This window comes from Rhizophagus irregularis, chromosome 19 (genome assembly GCF_026210795.1).
Source record: "Rhizophagus irregularis chromosome 19, complete sequence".
In the NCBI taxonomy this organism is placed as follows: domain Eukaryota; kingdom Fungi; phylum Glomeromycota; class Glomeromycetes; order Glomerales; family Glomeraceae; genus Rhizophagus; species Rhizophagus irregularis.
Window position 1 is genome coordinate 147,563 of NC_089447.1, and position 22,176 is coordinate 169,738.

Below are 22,176 nucleotides of genomic sequence, written 5' to 3' on the forward strand. Positions count from 1 at the left end.
TATGATGTAATTCCGCCCAGTATTTTATTAAATTTTTTAATTCCGGCCAAAAGTATCATAATGTATGGTGAACTTTAGTAATACCCATATTGGCCATATAAAATTTGGTTTAACGGTGTATTTCACCTATGTAATACATTAAATTTTTTAAAATTTCGCTTTGAAATTCACCAAAAGTAAATTTTACCTTTATGCGTAAACTAATATTTTCATTATATTTTTGATTATATAATGTCGTATTAAAAATTGTAAATTTTATTTTTTTTTGATTTTTTTTAAGCTGAAAAAATTTAGATTTTGATATAATAAATATAATTCACATAATATGGTAAAAATCATTCCTTAACCTAATGATCCAGTCGTGAATACTTCAAACATTTCTCAAACCCGCGTACGGCGTACTACCTAAATTATAATTAAAATTACTTGTATTTTAAACGTCAATATAAATGAATTTTATGCCAGTTCATTGATTTTCTATTCATATTTTTCATGTGATATAGGTTAATGTAGTAATTATCCTTTTGTATATTACGTCCAAATAAAAAATTTTTTAATAATTCAAGTTCAGAATTTTTTTTTTTACTTTTTACAATAACTGAAGCGCCTAGAAAATAAATGAATTTTATTTTATACCTGTTGATTATACATACAGTTGGTACAGTACATCTATCCTAAGATTACGATTCATGGTATGGCCAATTTTCATCTAGACGTCCCTTTACCTAATTACCTTTATTTTGGAATCACAGTCTCTTCCGAAGTTTACATATTTTGGGTTCACTTTGCAATAATTTCTATCCTGTTATTCATAATAAGATCTATATTTACAATTTCACGTTTAGGTTAAAGGAAGGTTATCACATTATTATTTAACGAATTACTTCTTGTGATGACTATGTCAACAAATACGTAACTTGTCAAATTTTGATTTGCTAATTTAATTAGAGTATTCACGTGAAGACATTCACTTTTATAAATGATCAACATTTTATTAGCGTTACTGCAAACCATAAAATATATAAGACCTATTCCCATCGAAATTTTTTTTTTTTTAAAAAAAAAAGGGGGGACGAAAAAATGAATACGAATACTACTATTACTTCTAATCCAGAAAACAAGGTTTCAATTCAAACTATGCAAAACCATCAAGTTTTTCAATCGAATGAACTTAGATTATTCTATCAAGCACCAAATGATGATAATTTTTATCATGTAACTTGTAAAACGATTTTGCAAGATTCTATTTCCTGGAACGATGATGATTATGATTACGAATTTTTTTTTCAAAGTTATCATGTTACATGTAAATTATTATCACATTCTTCAATTTTAAATATATTGAATAAGGAAATTTATGGAAGGGATTTCAATTTAAATGACTTCAAACAAAAATATTTATTATTAACTTCACGACAAAAGTTAAATCTCGAAACAAGCTTAAAGCAGATTCTCCCTTTGTACCTCTCGCAACATCCTATTCCTGACGAAGAGACGAGACTAGATTACGATAAAAGTTTAGATTCTTCTCACGATAAAAATATTGAAAATAATATTATGGTGACTCAAGGATATTCAACGGTTAACAGCCAAAACAATTTCGACAATAGCTGGCAACACAATGATTATAATTCTCAACAAGATAATGAAATTTATACTTATGTCGATCATTCATACGATTTTCCTCAATACCCAAATATCCAACAGTAATAATATTTTGATAACATCACGTTTATTTTTCAATTTTCGATTTTTCTTTTACACCTTCACTTTTCTTTTCTTTTTTTTTTGTTTGCTTAGGAATTTATTTTCTTTGTAATAAATTTGGTTATATTTGATACTGTATCTTTTTACTTTTTATTTGGGTTTATTACACGTTTTAACAAGTTCAAACGTACGGTATGATAATCTATAAAATGGGAACCAATAACGATTTTGGGATTTTCATTATACAGCAAAGTATATAGTATATATGAATTTTTTTAGTAAGAATAAATAAATAAAGTTCTATTATAAAAAAAATATATTCTCAAAAATTTTTTCCGAATTAAAATTAAAAATATGATTGCTGATATAAAGAAAAAAATAATAAATAAATAAAAATAAAATAAAGTTTTATTATAAAAAAAATATATATTCTAAAAATTTTTTTCCGAATTAAATTAAAAGAATAAAATAAAATATTGCTGATATAAAGAAAATTATTAATTCGCGAACACAGATCCACTTTTTGATCATGCTAATTTCATAGATCATTTAGATGAAATATTTATTAAATTTAAAGTAGTGACCAAGAAATCAATTTACAAATATGAACAATAATTAAATTTAATATAAATATGGTGAATATAGATTTTATACATAAATAAAACGTTGATAGTTAAACATATATTGGCCAACAATAAAAAAAAAGAAAAAGTTGTAACCAATCAATCAGTATATACTGAATAATAATGATTTTATAGTAAAGTTTCACATGCAAAATATAAGATTAATTTATACCTGCAAACAAAATATTACATACTTTTCCCTTTGATTTACATCAAAAAATTTTATTGTACTCATGTAAACTTATGCAAATTTATTACGCAAATTTACGCCACATAATACAAACTACGTAAACATACGTATTATAGTCTTATATAGAAATAAACATGCAAATTTGTAATATTTACATAAATTTATGATGTAAACATATGATGTAAATTTACACAAATTTTACGCAATATACTATCTATATTAAGTAATAAGCGTAAAATTCACATGTGTTTTATGCAATATTAAAAATTGTAAATGTAATGATGCACCAATTAGAAAATTTTTTTTGATATATGAGGTTTAATTTCTAAAATTGTATAATTCTCATGAAATATAATAAATAAAACTGCGGTTGTTGCCTTTTTAGTAATCATTCTATAATAACGTAAATTAAAATATTTAATAATATTGTATAAAATAATATTTACAAGTAATATTTTATTAAATCTGGTATTATCTGGATATCAATAAATTTAAATTTAAAAATATATAAAATATATTAGATTAAATGATCTGCATTATATTTCACATCTGTTACAATTAAAAAGTTATATATATTTTATATTATTATATAAAAATTTATAAAAATAAAATTTTATAAATAAACTTAATAATAACCAATTATACTAATTTTTGTTATAACGATAAGCATTATTTTTAATAATAAGTAATTATTTATATAATTAGAATTTAATATAATAATTTAAAATAGACTAATTTTAGCTTATAATAAACTTTTTTTTACTAAAATCATTTATATAAAATTTTATATATTATATACAGTATATTAAAATTAAAATTATAAATTAGCTATATTAGTATTATATTAGGCCAATTATGTAGCTAGTCTTTTGGAAATATCCATCTTGATTTTTGAAAAGCTAGTATCCAATACTAGCAGTACAAGATATTTATCCTTCAAGGTATATTTTAATTAAAGTAGCTGATTAACTGCTAGTACTTTAACAGCTTAACTGCTTACCACCCTAAGGTTAGCAGATTCAAGTATATTTATTAGCATTATATTAGTATATAATAAAAAAATAATAAATGATTATATAACAAAAATAAATTGCATTTTGTGAAAATCCATTTCAAATATAATATGATCAACTTTATAATTTAATTTAAAAAATATAATTCCATATTTTAATTTGTAAATTATAATAATTATTTTATAAATTAACTTATTTAAATAAAATTTTTATACTAATAAAAAATTAGTTGAATTATATAAATAAAAAATTTCTGCTAAATTTGTTAAATTTGATTTCTTTAATATAATTATACTGTATATATATAAATACTTTATATATTTAATATTTAAAATAAAAAATAAATTTTTTACAAATATGATAAATGTAATAAATGAATTGATTCATTATTTTTTTTTTATTTTTAAAATATAGACACGACTGGAGTATTCATTATTTATTAAATTTTTATTTCACAGAATTCATTATTTAGAACCAGTCCACGTGACTATATTTTGTTAGTATCCTATTTGTCACATATTAAATGTCACATGGTAAATTTTCTTAGTGCCAGCTAAATTCCTATAATGCTGGTAACGAGCCATGATGTTGGCCAATTACGTGACAGATTTACTGTGCAATCTACAGTCAGCTCTTAATATAACGAACCCTCTGTATTAAATTTTATGTCTAATAAATATAATTCGTTATAACAAGGGATATTTGACGTATTTGGTTGGTTAAATGTCACGTGTTATGAAAATTTCGGTATGAAGCGAGTTCGTTATATCGTAGGGGGTTTTTAATTTAAATATTTAAAGTCAATTCTAAAAAAATAAATTTGAAGCTTTGAAAAATATTTTTTCATATTAAATATATCAAATCAATTTAGCCTAACAAGTAACAATCTTTGGATTTAGTTTAAACTTAAATTATATTCGCATCAAATTCTCAAATTTAATTTTAGTGTAACTTATGCGGTAGTTATTTATAAATCCGCAAATATAAAGTAAAATATAACGCACAAACTAATATTATAGATTTAAAAATTTAAAAATATATTATTTTTTTACTAAAAAGTATGGTAAAATTTTAAACAATAAAGGCCATTTTTATAAGATCTGAATAATCGAATTCAGAAAAAATGTAATTTATAAATTTGAAGACTTGAATAATTTGTTATCTATTGATTGTAAAAAGATGAAAATTAGCTCATTGAATTCATCACATCAAGAAATATATCTAACGGTAACAATTTCTTATTACGTGATGTCAGATATTAGCTTAATAATCTATACACTTATCACTAAAATTATAGATGAATTTTTACAATTGATTCACAGATCTTAAATCTGAATTAATTAATCAAATTAAATTAAAAGTATTAAATTTTAACACGTGATACGCGATAAAAGCACATGACGCAACTTTTGACCTACTAATATCACATATAGGTTTAAAAAATATAAAAATTAATAATTTTATGTCTTAAGTAATAAAGAATTTGAACCTCCATTATATACATGAAGATGTCACATGGTATTGTTGATGTATTGATATACTGTATTTGCGAGCGAAGGATGTAAGATTCCTATAAAATTGACACTCTAGTTACAAGGTATATTATCACCATTGCCGATCGAGTAAGGTTGGATTAGTCCGGTCCAGTCCGATCCAATCCCAAAAAGACCGGCCTTTCAGCTAGGACCGGACCGGACCGGCAGTCCTTAAAGTTTTTAAATTATCTTATTATATCAACGGTATTCTTGGGTTGATAATGAAATGCAGGTCGCACAAAAAATTGACATTAATTTATTATATTTATTACCTTTGTTTTCATTGTAAACTAAAATCTCAAAGTTTAAGAGTAAAAATACTGGATAGAATTATACAACTATCGAAATATGAAAAAAAATTGTAATTGAAATAAAAAAATAAAAGTAAAATTATCAATTGATGCTGATGCATATACGAAAAATTTTTTATTTCTCATACTTTAACATTTTTAAAGCATCAATGAGAAATCAAATGATATTGATATTACAAAATACCAAAATATGAAAATTTTGATATTTCAAAATGAAAACTTTATTAATAATATATAATTTATCATTTTTATATTAGATAGAAAATTTTTGGACCGGTCCGGTCTTCAAATCTCGGACTGAAGATCGGGAAGATCGGTCCCAAGACACAGGACCGGTCTTTGCTGGGATCGATCCAACCCTACGATCAAGTATTGTGACTCCGAAATCATTTAATCGAGACATTTCGAAACATATAATTTACCTTAATAAAAGAAATTTTCGTGCTATAAGTTAGTGTTTCGGGCGAATGAAACTTCCGAACTAGTTTCACACTGAGAGCAAAATCCGAAATAGGCGAAACTTGCAAAACACTTTTTATTTTTTTGTGATACATTTTACGATAGTACAAACAACACAAAATTTATTAATAAATCGCAACTTTTACAATTTACATAGTATCAACTATTTCATCAGCTTCAGCAGCTGGGTCCCATTCAATATCATTTTCATTTTTCATCCATAGATTCTTCTATTTCATCATTTTCACTCTCTATACTATCTATACTATCTTCAATTATATCTTCTAAATTATTAATAATAAATGTATCTAAATTTAAATAATTTAAATCTAATTCTTCCTCATCACCAATTACTATTTCCTTCTCATTAATGTAATAGTTAGGCAAATCATCTTCTAATTCAAGAAGGTCTTGGTCGGGATTCAAATGAGCGTCAACAAAAATTTGATGAATTTCTTCAGCAGATCTTTCCACGCTGTAATGTGGTAATTCTTTTTGCCAGCTGCATGAGGCGTAACAGAAAAAAGTTTCACTGAACTAGGTAATCCTCATCTTCAGAAAGCTATCCTCAATGGAAGATCACCGTTCATCTGGAGTTTCAGTTTCACTTACTTTAATGTCGGGGGCTTTTCTCTTTTACGGTATTTCTTTATCTGGTACATTAATTCTTTACGTTCCCATTTTTTTCCCCATTTTCATAAAAATTTCATCTGCTATCAATAACAAATCTCTAAAGTTCCTTACGCCCAGTAAATACCTATTTAATTTAATAAAAAACAATTCACAAATAATTCACATTAGGGTTTAATATTATTTATTATTCCAATATTAAAAAATATAATTAATTTTTTTTTTTAATTATTATAAGTTATTGTGCTTTGCAACGATTAATATCACAATTATTAACCAATGATAACAGAAGATTTTGTCACGTAGTGGTCAAATATGTCCAATCAGAATGCTAGAATTGGTTAATGCAAAGCACAATCACGATAATCCCATTGACTTTAGCTTTTGATTTTTTAAAAATAACAAAATGATCGGCAAGTATATTTAATTAACGAAGTGCGATAATTCATATTTAATATTAATGTTATTAATTATTATTTTTATTATTATATAATATATTATGGAAATAAAATTTGTGCGCACCCGCGCATGTGCGCACCCCTCCATTTTTGGTAATTTTTATATAGTAAATTTGTCGATCATCAATTATCATGTGACTTTAGTAAAATCCCGATTTTTTTAAATATTCATGCCGCAACTCTTACGTACATATTATAGAGCCTTAAATTTTATTTACTATGCGTATTTTTGCCCATTCTACAACTTTACTTAATGAGCCATGAAGGGTTTAGAATGTCATTTTTGACTTTTATATATAATATATCCATGGGGTGCACACAAATTTTAAACCCATATGTTATTACAAATTTATAATTATTTGTTAAAAAAATAAAAATTAAAATTTTTCTAATCGTCACAATTGAGAAATTACAATATTTTTTTAATTGATTTATATAAATTATTTTAATAGTTACTAATTTACTTTTTAGAAAATCTATTGTATTCAAACTTACGGGATGTAAAACAAACTTACGGGATGTAAAAAAAAGTATGATAAATATGCCAGATCAGCAAATTCGATTAAAAAATTGAAATACACTGCTGACGAAAAGTACAACGATTCTTGATCGGTAATTTTTTAATTGCCGCTCCAAGTTTTGCAAGTCCAAGGAAACAATCAGCAAGAGTGCAGGATTGGGATTCTAATGCTGCAATTGATTGTTTAATAGGGTGTGGCGTAAATGCCAATACACGCACATCATCAAAAAATGCGCGTCAGTGATCGAAGTACTGATAAGGCCGTTCCAAGCTGATTCTTCGTTTAACATAACATAAGTAGAACGGTGAGAGGGGGGGGATACTAAAAATAATACAACTATAATAATTTCACGTGATAATTATACTGCAATTTTATTAGATGTATGATGTAATTTAAAAATGTATTAAACGAAAAATAAATAAAAATAATTAAAGTATTTTAAAATTATTTATTTGTATAATTGTATGTTAAAACTAATTACACTATTTGTCAATATAATCTATGTTTTACGGCGCTTTGAGGCACGTCCGTTAGTCTTAATCTCTCCTTTAGTATGAAAACCTTTTCTATTCTCTATACACATCTCACATAGTGGATAAATTTGTTTGAAACGCTGTTTCAAAGATTCCGGAGGTGCCACCAAACCTTCACTTTCTCCACAATAGTAACAAATTGGATAATTTCCTGATTTACGGCTTGAATAATACAATACTTCAATTGGTGAGTCACAATTGATACGTGTTCGTACAAACACTACTTCTTTCAAGTAGTGATCATCAGGAAAAATTGGTGCACCGCAGGAGTATGAATATGACTCTAGTACTTGTTGAAAATCTTGTTGTTCGTCACTATTCAAGAATTTGTCACTATACACACAGCGACGCTTTTTACAATCTTCACAATCAATATAACCACGGATTTTCCCTACAACTAGAATAGATTTTGGAATAGGTTCTGCGTTCGCCTGTGATTGCATATATGTTGGTCTATATTCTTCGGTAGTTCAGTTCCATAGACACTTTGAAAAGCCGCGTAATGGTCAGTATTCTCTATTTTTTAAAAGGGAGTTTATATGTTGAATTACATTAAACTTATGAAATAACAATTGATATTAAACATACAAAATAATAATTAATAGATACCTTGCGAAGGGATCGGATCTGGAAGAAAACTCAAATCATGAAATTCTTGTGAAGGAAGACGAATTGGTTTACAATATGGACAAGTAGGATTATTGCACTTTTTTATCTTAATGTCAATGGAGTATATTAGGGGGGATAATAATATCTTTGGCAATTCTGCTTAAAATATTTTAAATGAATTTCACTATAGTCATCACAAAACCTGAAAACTATAGGCGCGCGCATGGCAATGAGTATCCATAAATTCAATCAATGCAGAATGACGACGTATTTGCGATTGTGTGGTTTCGTCAATTTTCAAAGTGGGGTCTATAACAAAAATTGACTTCTCAAAATAATAAATAATATTAATATCAATTTGCATTTCAACAGATAGAATTTCATGGTGTATATAGTATTAAATTTTGTGGTTATAAAAGTTTAATTCAATAATAATATTTATTATCATACGAAATTGATTATTACCTCAAATAATTTAGTAATTATTTCTTCACTTGCTGATCCATGACATTTGAATTTCTTATCTTTTAATACTAGCCGTTCTGTTCGATTATTTAACATGTCTTGAATATTTGCTATACTCTCTATTAATTCAGAATTTAATTCATTAAATTCTTGAGCCTTTTTACGTATATCATCTAAGGTATTTGCCGTTTCAAACAAAGCTTCAGATTCAGGACTCATCTGATTACGCTTAAGTGCTACACCTTGTAAACCCAAATTCAAGATACTCATAATACGTTCAGCTGGATTTGTCCAGCTATGATTGGGCACAGTGCGAACTGCAATGAGCATGTCAAAATCCCCCTGTAGAAAAAGAGCAATCAATGCAATCTGCACAGATCCATAATTGCATCGATGATCCGGCCCTCCATCAGTATAAAGGCATAGTATTGGTGGCGTTACTTGATGTTCATATTGGATATTAAGTGCATTTAAAAACTCAGTTGAATGTCTGATGGCAGAACTTGGCTCAAAGGTTGTATCTTTATAAGATACAAAAACTTGACCATCATAAAATGATCCAAAAATATCCTCAGGGATTGATATGAAAAACGTAACTGATGGTGTTAAAGATAGCTTTGTGAAGTCATGATCTGCAGCAGCCAATGTACTATTTTGATCCACCATAGAGCGCCGGTTTCATACACCTGTAGAAACTGCAACATCTTCTCCAATAGGAACTTTATGTTTGTCATCTGCAGAAATCAAACAAGTCCACTGATGGTACTTAATGCAATATTCTCTAAGATACCGGAAAAGTGCTGCACAATAATGTGCATCATCACTATTTTTCTGAAGCAACCGACCTTGTACCTTAAATTTTACGTTGAATCGACCAGTGTGATGTATAGATCGTGTTGCAATAGCATTTGTAGGGCAAAACTGTAGGCGGATCCATTCTTCTGATGGAATATGAATAGTAAAAGGAAGAGGATTACCATGGATGATATATAATTTTTCCATTATTATTTCACGAAGATCACGAACAGATAAGGCTAATGGCATGTATAGAATAGTTTCATGTCTCCGTTCATCTACTGCAAGCAAGTTCTATTATTAATTCCAAATAAAATAATTTTATTATTTTTAGTGAATTAGAACACTTTATAACAAATTAAACAATAGAAAGTCCAACCTGTTCATTGAAATATGCTTCTGTTTCATCCCAAAATATATTAAATTTTGTTCCATCAAAACCATTATTTGTTCGCAAATCAGATATAATGGTGGGATCTGCCAAAGTTAACATCAATTGTAATCTCTCTTCTACTTCACGACTGATAGAATTTGAAGATACGGCAGCATTACCAGTGAGATCAAAATGAAGCATACGTAGTACAGCTGGTGTAACTTTCTGAATGTACGAATACTATAAAAATTATTATGAGTGAGATAAAATAATATATTTGTTAAACATCTATTGCATTATTTTTACCTTATTAAGCACATTCTTTTGCATTTGTCGTGTAAAATAATGAGGTAAACCTTCGTGAATCCTAGCAAGCATTCGTACTTTCAACGTTTCATTTTGTTCATCATTAAATTCTTCAGCTTCCGGAATTTTCCATACAAAATTAATGGTTCCCAAATGACTGCCTTGATGATACCTAAAAATGATAAATAATTATTATATAAATTTATAATGTAAATAAATTAATATAATGTTATAGATTTATATTTGAACCTATATATGCCTATTGGGAACATGAGCTGCAATTCTTTTATAAATCAGTATCTTTTCATAACATCATTTGGAAGATATTGCTGAATGTTAACATGTTCATAAACTTGTTTTTCAAATAAAAGATTGTTCAGTTGTTTATATTTATCTTTGAGGTTATCACGTTTACAAGCAGCAGTCCGATACATAATACAGTTATTTTCAGGACCGCGAGCACTTTCATCACAATGGTGATGCTTGGTCATAATAATAGTAGCTTCATTTAGATACTGAACATATTTTTCCAGAATTCCAATTAGCGAAAGAATTGCTGGAACTACTTGATTCCATATATCATTACTTGCCCATGGTTGACTAATAGATAATCCAAGAGAACTTGAAAGTTGAAGAAGTTTATGTTGTGACAATTGAATTTTTTTATGATGACCGGAATGGTAATATTGGTTATATGTATCACCATCTTGATAGGTTTTCAGTTGTGTGAAAAGGATAGGCAAGTGACATGAACGTGCATTTAATGTGGAGTGATGTGGATCAATATACCAGATTGCATCCTTAATACGATTTACAAATATTTTGCCAATCGTATCGTGCACACCACCCATCCAGCCAACTTTTAGATCTTGAAGAAGTTCGATAATTTCATTATAAAGTTGATCACAATTATTATATTCAGTAATACGTTGAGGAAGTAAAAGTTTTCTTGAATTTTGCATTAAAATGCTAAAAGCACTTTCTCTATTTTGAGTCGGAATAGGAATATCTTGTGTATTTAAATTTGACTCAACAAAACAAAATTTAACTCGCAAAAACCCTAAAACTTCTAGTATTTTTAAGTCTCCTTTTAGTCCATTATCAACTTCTCGCCAGTTTTCAGACTTTTCTTGTCTAATAAAAATTTTAACCTCCCTATCGTTATATTGTCCTAATGTTATTGCATCAAAAAGGTCAGAAAATTTATTATCTATGGCTTCTATACTCACTACACGTTCAGAAATAACACACTTAATACTTTCATTAACTTGAACCAAAAGATAAAGCATATTTTGCACAAATATTTTACCATAAAAGACTAATTAAAAGCATCCGTGTTTTACATAAAAAATCGCGAAAATATATTTAAATTTTATAGATCTATATCTATTTTGTAAATATCACGAGGGGCTTTCTTTAAAAAAGTACATTATCACTGATATATAAAATAATCAATAAAATATCATCACATGACTGAAACGTCGCAATTCTATTGGTCACGTATAATTAGGGATGGGGAAGTTCCCGAAATGAGCGGTTCGAACCCAGTTTAGAACCAAGAACTGAACCGGACCTGAGAACCGGTTCAATTCTCTAGAACCGAACCCTCCGGTCTGAACCATTCGGTTCGGTTCAGTTCGATTTGTTAATACATGTGCCGATCAATAATTTGATCATAAATTTATTATAGTTATCCTATAAAAAATTTTATCCGTTATTTCTGTAAAAATTCCGTAAAAATGAGCCTTTTACGGATCCAATGATCCATTCACTGAAAATGTAAATAACGATAAATTCCGGGATATAAGGTTATTATTACGTTATTTTGTATCATGCCGGAATTACATAAAATCGAACAATATGTAAGTAATGTAAATCTTATAGTTTATTTGATTACATAATCGTTATATTTACGTTGATCCGATACATACTTTATTATATTTTTGCTATATATTTTTATATGTATTCGTTATTAATAAATATAACACTAAATTAATAATTTTAAATAATTTATAAAAACATTTGAGTATTTGAACTTAATTTATGAAATTAATTCTATCATACGTACAAACAGTACAAAAAATTATATAAAAATATCTATAAAAATATAAACGGAATTATCCGTGAGAAATTGATTTTATCATGAAGATTGAATTCTAACTATGACAAAATTCCGGATCATAATTCACAAAAAAGTAAAAATTGATAATATATATTAATATAAACAATGTGATGATTAACCTAAAAAAGAATCTACTTTCCTTGTGTAATAGCCGATAACTGGATTATTCATAAATAAATACTGATGATCTAAGAATAATATTCTCTTTTCGGAATGGACGTTCTGAAAGAATGTCAAGCGACGAAGAATTCAACCCCAACCAAGAAAATCTAGAAGAATATGACACTGAAGAGTGGGAAGGTTCTGAGGAGCAAATTTGTTCAGAACTTAGTGATTTGGACATATCAAATACGTTAGGAAGTACCGTATAGTTATACTTTGATAAGAACCCATCATACACACCAGGCTATAATGTCTGTAAAAAGTGTTCACATAGATATAAAATAACAACGGGTGTTAGTACTTTACGAAAACATCTTAATAAACACCAATTACGAGCACCTACGAAGAAATATCAAGTCTTGACTAAAAAAGGCGTTCCTTTCAACTATGATGAACAAAAAATTCACGATAAATACCTTACCAATTGGTTGATATGTGATCTCCAGCCCTTTACTGTTGTTGAAACTCATCATTTTAAAGCATTTCTTAATTTCTTTTGCCCAAATTATATCATTCCTGACCGGCATAAGGCAAAAGGTATTAATTTATCGTGTAAAATCTTTTAAAAGGCATATCTAATTATCTTTCTATTTAAATAGATTTCATAATCGATACATTTACAGCCCAAAGAAACACAGTTATTGGCGAACTTCGTAAAATTACAGGGAAATTCGCATTAACGGCAGACATGTGGACGTCTACTATAAATCAGGAGGCATTTTTAGGAATCACGATTCATTATGTAGATCTTGATTGGAAACTCCAGAACTTTCTTCTAGATATCATTCCTTTCAAAATTAGGCACACCGGAACAAATATTGCACAAGAAATAAAGCGCACCTTGGAGGAGTTCAATATTTTTGATAGAATTATCGCGCTCACGACAGATAATGAGTCCGCTATGATAGTTTGTGGAAGAGAGATAGCTTTAACTATAGAAGACGAAATTTCTTCCATGACTTTTTCTCATTGCCGATGCGCTGCACATGTCCTAAATTTGGGCGTACAGGAAGGATTAAAACTTATTAATGATTCTGTTAAAAAAGCGCGTAAACTTATGAAGAGTATCAAAAATTCAACTCGCTTGTGTGATGAACTTCGTCTCCTATGTGATTTAAAGAATATGAAATACCTTAAACCTCTTATTGATATAGTTACTCGCTGGAACTCGACCTTTTATATGCTAAGATGGTTGGAAGCACTTGAACCAGCATTAGTCTTACTGGTAGCTGATAATCGATCAATCAGTATCTATTATCCAAATGATGATGACTGGATTGCTATCAAAGTAAATAAAACCATTTAAATAATAAAATAATTTTTATTCAATTTTCTAATATTACTTCCTTTACCTTTAAACTAGGATACACTCTTACTTCTTGAACTCCTGGAAAGAGCTACCAAGTATTTATCTGCATCTTCCTATCCAACTATAGGAGAAACTCGTTTTATTTTTTCAGGAATCCAAGCACATTTAATAAAATATATGGAAAAGGAAACTTTTACTCAACGTGATATGGCATCTTCAATATATAGGAAAATTCGACAATACTGGATGATTATGGACGAATCTTCAATAATTTCTGCAATTGTAGACCCTCGAAATAAACTTACAGTCTTCCCAGAAGAATCAAGGTTGAATGCTCTCAGGCATATCCAAGCCATATACAAGATTTACAAAGAGCAATTCACACCTACGAATACAGTGCAATATGCTTCTAATAGCAAACGCCAGTATTTTTTACTACTCCAACAAGAAAATGAAGTAGACCGAATTAATGAAGAAATGTTTACTTCAACAATAGAATTGGAAGAACTGGATCATTATCTCCAATTACCAGTTGATGTGGGAACTGACCCTCTTATGTGGTGGCAAGCGCATTATAACGAATTTCCAGTTTTATGTAATATTGCGCGAGATTTTCTCCCTATTCAAGCAACTAGCGTTGCATCAGAGCAAGCATTTTCGGTTGCTGGAAACACAATTACTAAAACCCGAAATCGTTTGTTACCAGAGACAGCAAGAGCATGTCTGTGTGTGAAAAGTTGGATGGATAAGGGTTTGATTGAATAATAATTAGTAATTTTTATATTGAATAATGCTTTAAAAAAAACATTATATTAATAAATAATGGAAAGAACAATATAATTGTATATTTGTATTCTTGGGAGGTGTGATTTAGGTTTTAGTGAGAAAAAGGTTATAAAAAACTTTTTCTTTTTAATTGTTGAAGTACATTTACAGTAATTTTATTAATACTGCAATAAACGTTTTAATTTTAGCTTTATACATTTTTCTCAAAAAAAAAATTCGCGTTTATTTAATATTCAATTATTTATAAAGTGCACAAAAGAAACTAACCTTAAAAGGTTAAAATCAAGGTTTTGCATACACTAGAGACCAATTAAACTGCGATATTAACAAACAAAGTTGTGGCTTGTCAGATGATCAGATGACATACCGTTAATTATTTAAAATTCAAACTGACCTGAAGAACCGAACCGCTCAGAATTACTTTTTTGAACGAACCGGTTCAAAACCGGTTAAACCGCTTTGCGGAACCAGAACCGAACCGATAGAACCGTCCCCATCCCTACGTATAATGTATAATATTCGTCTTAAATTTGCTAAAATATGGGGGGGGTTATGTTAAACGAAGAATCAACTTGGAACAGCCTAATATTGCCGTTGAAAGAATTCCAGGTTTTTCAGATTTTAACTAGATAATATTTAAAAAGTGAATATAATTATAAATCAAAAATTCTACGAATAAATTTCATAATCTTACATTTTCTAAGGGTATTTTATGACGCATAATTGAATCTATACAATCATACATAGTATGCCATCTTGTATCTATTCATTTTTTAATCCTCCACCACTAATATCACAAGTTTTGGCCTCATCTTTTAATGCAGCACCTTTTTTATTTCAAATGTTAATTGAGAATGATAAAATAAACAAAAATAATTTAAATTACCTCCTTGATGGCTTTTTTTTTTAAAATATGTTACTATGGTATTATATTTGTTAAAATACGATTTGCAAATGAAGTAGAGCAAATATCAAATTAATAGATGTGCTATACAACGCACATTAAGAATATTCTTATATTTTTCTGCAATTATTTGTCGTGCATTTCGAATATTTGCCCCTGAATCCGATACAATTGCCGAAAAATTTGCAGTTCGATTTTGGCTATTATTTCATAAATTGTTTTGGCTAAAAATTCACCAGTATGTCGCTTATGGGTCCTTTAAGCACCACAGATATTCCCTATGATCAGGCGTATGAATCAAGAAATTCCAAATTGATTCATTTGCTAAGTCCGTCCACCATCACATGCTTATAAATTTAAAAATAAAAATTAAATTAAGTTTCATTGAATATTAATTGAATAATATTATAATAAACCTCACATAATGTTAAATTAGTTGTATTTGTTAATTTCTTGACAACTCGTACGTTTACAACTTTGATAAGAGTTTACCGGAAAGTACTTCCTTTGATGGAGGAGTGTATCCTGGTGTAGAGTCTCCAAAAACTCAATAAAAACGGATTTCAATTAGGGCAGTGACATATATTAGCTAATATTATTTTAATAGTAACGTTTACTCCCCCACCCCCAGGTAAGATTTTATGACCAATCACAACCATTTCACATGGTTTATATTATGTGTAACCTAAGATTTTCTTTTACTCCCCCCCTAAAATATTAGCTAATATATGTCATTGCCCTTACATACCATGCAAATACCACATACTACAAATGCCCTTACACAAGTCCGACCAATTTCATGAATTCTTTCCTCAGTAAGTATAGTACTTTCATAAAAATCAGATATTTTTGCCCTATAAAAAAAGTAGATACGTTTTTTATACTGAAAGATACGTTTTGTATACTGAGGGATACGTCTAGATACGTTTTGAGATACGGAAAAATGCATAATTCCGTGTCTCACATGATACGTTTTTTCATCGTCTTCGTATACAAAACGTGTCTTGCAAGATATGGAATTGTGCATTTTCCCGTATCTTAGACGTATCTAGACGTATACAAAACGTATCTTTCAGTATAAAAAACGTATTTACTTTTTTTATAGGGTTGTTTGATTAGCAGTCCAGCACTATTATTAAGTTTTCGTTTCTTAGTTGTTACTTGTTCAAGGTTAGTCATATTTCCATCGGCTTTTCGGCAAGACGATTTAAAAAAAATTATCTTGTATTAGCCGGAACTTCTGGACATTCGTTAGCTTCCAAATCTTGTGGTGAGCCTTTTTTCCAAAAGTAATTACAGTACGTACAAGTTGCTTCATAATGACCTTCTGATACTTTTACACCTTGTATAGCATGACCTCCCCATACCACGGACTTAGGACGCCCACCAGCGTTTTTTCTTTTTTTTTTGGTGTAGTTATAGGACTTGCATTTGGATAAGGGTTAGAAAAGTTAAAATCTTGTCAGACATAATTAAAAAAAGTAAAACTGAGTTGACTTTTATTGTTTTAAATGAAAAAGGAATAAGCAAAATAGTGAGAAAGGTTTATTTACATACAGACGCGTGACAATTTTAGTTTTGCCAAATTTCGGAAGTTTCGCCCAGTTTCGGAAATTTCGCCAGGTTTAGGCAGTTTCGAAATGGTCGAAACCGAAACTTAAAATTAGCGAAATGTTTCGCCAATCACAAAACAGTTTCGCCCGAAACATTAACTATTTATAAATAAAAGTTAAATTCACTTCTGGTAAATTAATTTTAAATTAATGTAAACTTAATTCTTATAAGATATATCAGCAGGTAATATTATATTTTTCGTTCAATTTCGACGAAAATAATGATGCTAAATTGTATTATAAACATAAAAAAAATTAAAAAAAATTATGAAAATTTTAGTTTTTTTAATTATTTTTCCATTAAAGCTGGTAGTCACGTGATTTTTAACATTATATGTTTAGACAATTTTTACAAATGAACGAATGAAATTTAAACAATATCAACCTGCACGTTCTCGACAGTTGAATCCTTCGCGTCATTCGTCTTCTCAAAAAGGTTATATTTGTCCTCAAACAGTAAATATAATAATCGCGCGGATCTTATTTTTATTATCCTCGCTTCTAATTTTTTACATAGCGGTTCGATGTTTCAGCAGATTTATGATGGTTTATCTGCAGAGGTTTCTACTTTTTCTTTTCCTCAACGTTCTGTTACTTTTATGGTTTAGTTTACCTACGTACTAGTTTAGTTTTTATATAATATATAGTTCTTCGCTGTCTTGATTCGGTCGGGTTTCTAGATAGATATATATTTAATACTAGTTAGGACCTGAATTTTTAGGTGGTATTTCTACATTGTGTTTTTTTTATAATTTATTAGCCTATAAAGTTCCAATGTAATTTAAAAAATAAATAAATAGAAGAATGAATTTGCCGATCATATCCAAAAATGGTTAGATTCATTTTAACGAAAAGAATAAAGTCAAATAACTCAAAAACGGTATTCAAAACCTCGTTTTGTGCTCTAAGTAAACTTGCAGAGCAAGATAAAATGTACTTACTATAAGTTAATTTAAAAGTTATACTTTGCGCGTTGAAAAGTTATATTACGAAAAAATGAGTTTTTCCTCTAGGATCACGTGAGTTTCCCCGCTTTAGACGTCCCTATAATTGGGAATCCTTTTTGACGTGCTGCTGTATGACGTCAATAATCAAATCAAATTCTTTGTACCTAAAAGCTAAAATATTATCAGTCAAATTGTGCAACCTAATTTTAAGGCTAAAGTTTGGATTTATTCATGTACATGTAAAAAACGATTTCTATCTCTGAGACAAATCAATATAAAAAAAAAAATGTTACCAATAATCAAAATTAAATAAATATTTTCGCCCAAATTTTTTTTTTGAAAAACTTATGTAAACGCCATTTTTATTAAATTTATAACTTAATACTTTTAAAAGATAAATTGAGCATAAAATTAATATTTTATTGTTTTTTAAAAAAATAATAGTATCTTTTATTACAAAATATAAATTTAGATAGGAAAATGTTGGTCCTACGTTCAAAAACAATAAACGACGCCATTATTTTTGCCGGGGACTGTAGTAAAATTTATCGACAAATTTCGTCAATAGACTTAAATTTTTTAAATTAATTAAAAATAACTAAAAATTGGTAAAATGTACATCCACAAGGATTTCAAGCACATACAGAATTACATGTGATGAAGTTAAAACTGGATTTTTAAATTGAGACAACTAATTTGAGTCATCCGGGCCACGGGTCATTAAGATTATAAATCCCGACTTGATTTAAAATTCGGAAACGGATTAATTAACCCTGCCTATACGAAGCCCCGAAAAAGCTATAAATAGATTTGTAATCTTTCAATATGACAAAACTTACCCAATACTCAAATCATACTTCTGAAATCAAAAATCGCAGTTTATATAATATAAATAAACATGGCAGAGTTGATATTATCGAATATTTCGATTATATAATTCAGATAACTATTTGGTTAGAGTAGCAAGTGTACTCTGCTTGACTAGTTCCTAGTTTGTGGTGTGGTTTGGATGCTTAATATTCCCAAACATGCTTCGGACTAGAAAGATTATGATTTGAATGGTTTAGAAATAAAATGAGTAAAATGGAAATTATCTTTAAATGTTATTGGCAATGGTTCTTTCGAAAATTGATATTCGGGTTTTTTTTTTAATTTTATTTTTTGGGGGAAACATTTATAACGTTTATATAAGTTTTTCATAATAGTGATTAATACCAGCTTATCAATTAAATAAAAAATTTATTTATTAAACGAATAAATAAAAAAAAAATTTTTTTTTCTTTATGTATAGCAGCTCACTTTTTCGATAGTAATGAACAGAAAAATTTTTTTTTTATATTAACCAGATAATATTTATATTGAAAGGCTCAATATGTATGAATATATTTGGTAATAGATAGATAATATTTATATTTAACAGATAACACAACTCAAATAAATATGAATATATTTGGTAATAATAGTGTGGGGGTGGTGAAAAGATCAACCTGTCCGGGAAAATTCCATTTTTATAATTTTTATATAAATGAATAAATCGGAATTCTTGCTGTATTATGGAATAAAACGGATTTTTAACAATTTTATTCTGACCGTGACAACTAGCCAATCGTCATTGCATATTTTATTGACTATATCATGATAGAATTTGTAAAGCAATCGGTTTTGGCTAAAATTATTGTCGTGTCACTAGCGCAACCTAGGTTGGCCTGCATTAAGATATAAGCCGGCTAGAATTATCAAATGTTTCCTACTATAATTGGTAATTTTTTATCGGAATAAAATCGGAATTTTTTCCGTTATCGTGCCGGGACTCTGACCTGTCTTATCTATTTTTTATACGATAAACAAATTAATGCAATGTGACAAACAATAGTGACAAATTGGATTTCAAATTAATATTCCTAGTAAAAAATGAAACTGGAGGGGGGTGACACAAGTGAAAACAAATTAAGCAACTTTAACAAAGTCAAATACATATGTCACATGATCTTGTTGGTCTGTGAATTTATTCCCGGCTTGCACTATGATTTTGGCCCGCATCAGTATTGCGCCAAGATCGACTTACCCAAAATAAGTAACTTGAAAGCGATAACGCAGGAGTATTACACGATTCTAAAATGAGATAGTCTTGGCGTATCTGAATGATCCAAAATTAATAGAGTTAATGCAGGAGATGTTTCATAAGAGTGCACAATTCTAAATCAAGTTTATCTTTTCCGATTAATATTATGCAAAAAGTAGTACATGAAAAAGATGATGCAGGAGATGATGCAGGAGAGGTTACAATTCTAAAATAAGATAATCTTTACTGATTTAAAATTATACAAAATAAGCAGTATGTAAAAGAGAGAAATTTCTTGATGAGATGTGGCAAAGAGTACAATGTTCTGAGTAAGATTTCCCTGAGTCAAATTATTTGAGAATCGGAGGACGCAACATTTGTGATGTAAGTGGCGCAGAGTATTTTAACTGCGGTCCTTGACGAATAACGTCGTTTTATCTTATGTGTTCGTAAATATTTTAATAACAAGATTAAATTCTCTTTTGATTAAAACTTAAGAATGCGATTCACGTTGTCATTCCCAGTTTACAACGTTATATTTAAGGTATTAAGGTATTACAACTTCGAGTTAATTCAAAATTTTATAATTGTCGTTATTTAATCTTATTTCTCTAGACGTTTTAGACATTATTTGAATATTTCATAAGGCAATAAAACAAAACCAAATAATTTTAAAATGATGTTAATTTAGCTTAATTGCTAAAATTTATTTCAAGAAATAATGTACATACAGTACATACAAATAAATAAAGTGATCTTTATAAGTTAATACCGTAATAAGTCACCAATTTAAATCTAAATAAAAAATAAAATGAACCGTAAACTCTAATATTCATGCCCCAATATGTTTCCACTAGAAATTGATCATATTAAATATAAAAAAGAAGATACTGCTTCAAATTTAATTCAAGATTTAATTTTTGATGCGCAGTTAATGATATATAATCCTGGTCTAAATCATTTACATCAAAACCTATTCCATAAATTTCCTTATTCAATATATTTATAATCAAAGTGTACGATAATAATTTACATGTAACATGATATCTTCCGTTCGAGCTCTCGCAAAAAAATTCGTAATCGTAATCATCATCACAAAGTTGTTGTAAAATTTCTTTACAGGTTACATGGTAAAAGTTGTTATCATTTGGTGGTTGATAAAATAATCCAAATTCGGCTTGCGATGTTGATTGATGGTTCTGTATGGGCTGAATTACAGCCGCTTGGTTTTCTGAGGCATTCATGTTCATATTTCTTTGGGGAATTGTAACGAAAGTTTCTGTAACGCGTGTGTTACTGCTGTAGTGCAGATGATTTGAGCGTTAAAAATTTGATATTCATTACATTTTCATTTCTCAGATAAATTTTATACGAACCTTTTTATAATTTGATATTGTAGAAAAAGAAAGTTCTCTTTCAAGCTCAGTTCGAGGTTTATTTTTTGATTAGAAGTTAATAAGGATTTGCGTTTCAGGTCACTCATATCAAAATCTCTTCCATAAATTTCCTTATTTAATATATTTACAATAAAGGAATATGATATTAGCTTACATGTAACATGATAATCTTGGTGAAAAAACTCATAATCATAAGTATCATCCATAGTTTTTTCCGTTTCCGGACCTTGAGAAATTATTTGGCAAGTTATATGATAAAAATTATCATCATCCGGAAGTTTATAAAATAATCTAAACTTGTTCAAATTTTGATTCATCGCAGTCAAAGTAGTAATAGTATTCATGC

At 28.5% G+C, this 22,176-nt stretch overlaps 2 protein-coding genes across 2 annotated transcripts; one reads left to right on the plus strand and one right to left on the minus strand.

The window, feature by feature from the left end:
• Positions 1-1,080: 1,080 nt before the first annotated feature.
• Positions 1,081-1,710, plus strand: OCT59_010579 (uncharacterized protein; the record flags this gene model as incomplete). The annotated part of the gene is made up of 1 exon (XM_025332325.2): positions 1,081-1,710. One exon carries the CDS (start codon positions 1,081-1,083, stop codon positions 1,708-1,710), a length of 630 nt encoding a protein of 209 aa, XP_025173581.1.
• A 19,592-nt stretch (positions 1,711-21,302) lies between these two features.
• On the minus strand, positions 21,303-21,683 carry OCT59_010580 (uncharacterized protein; the record flags this gene model as incomplete). The annotated part of the gene is made up of 1 exon (XM_066136014.1): positions 21,303-21,683. The coding sequence occupies one exon, from the start codon at positions 21,681-21,683 to the stop codon at positions 21,303-21,305; it is 381 nt and encodes a 126-aa protein (XP_066000691.1).
• Between the last annotated feature and the right edge of the window lie 493 nt (positions 21,684-22,176).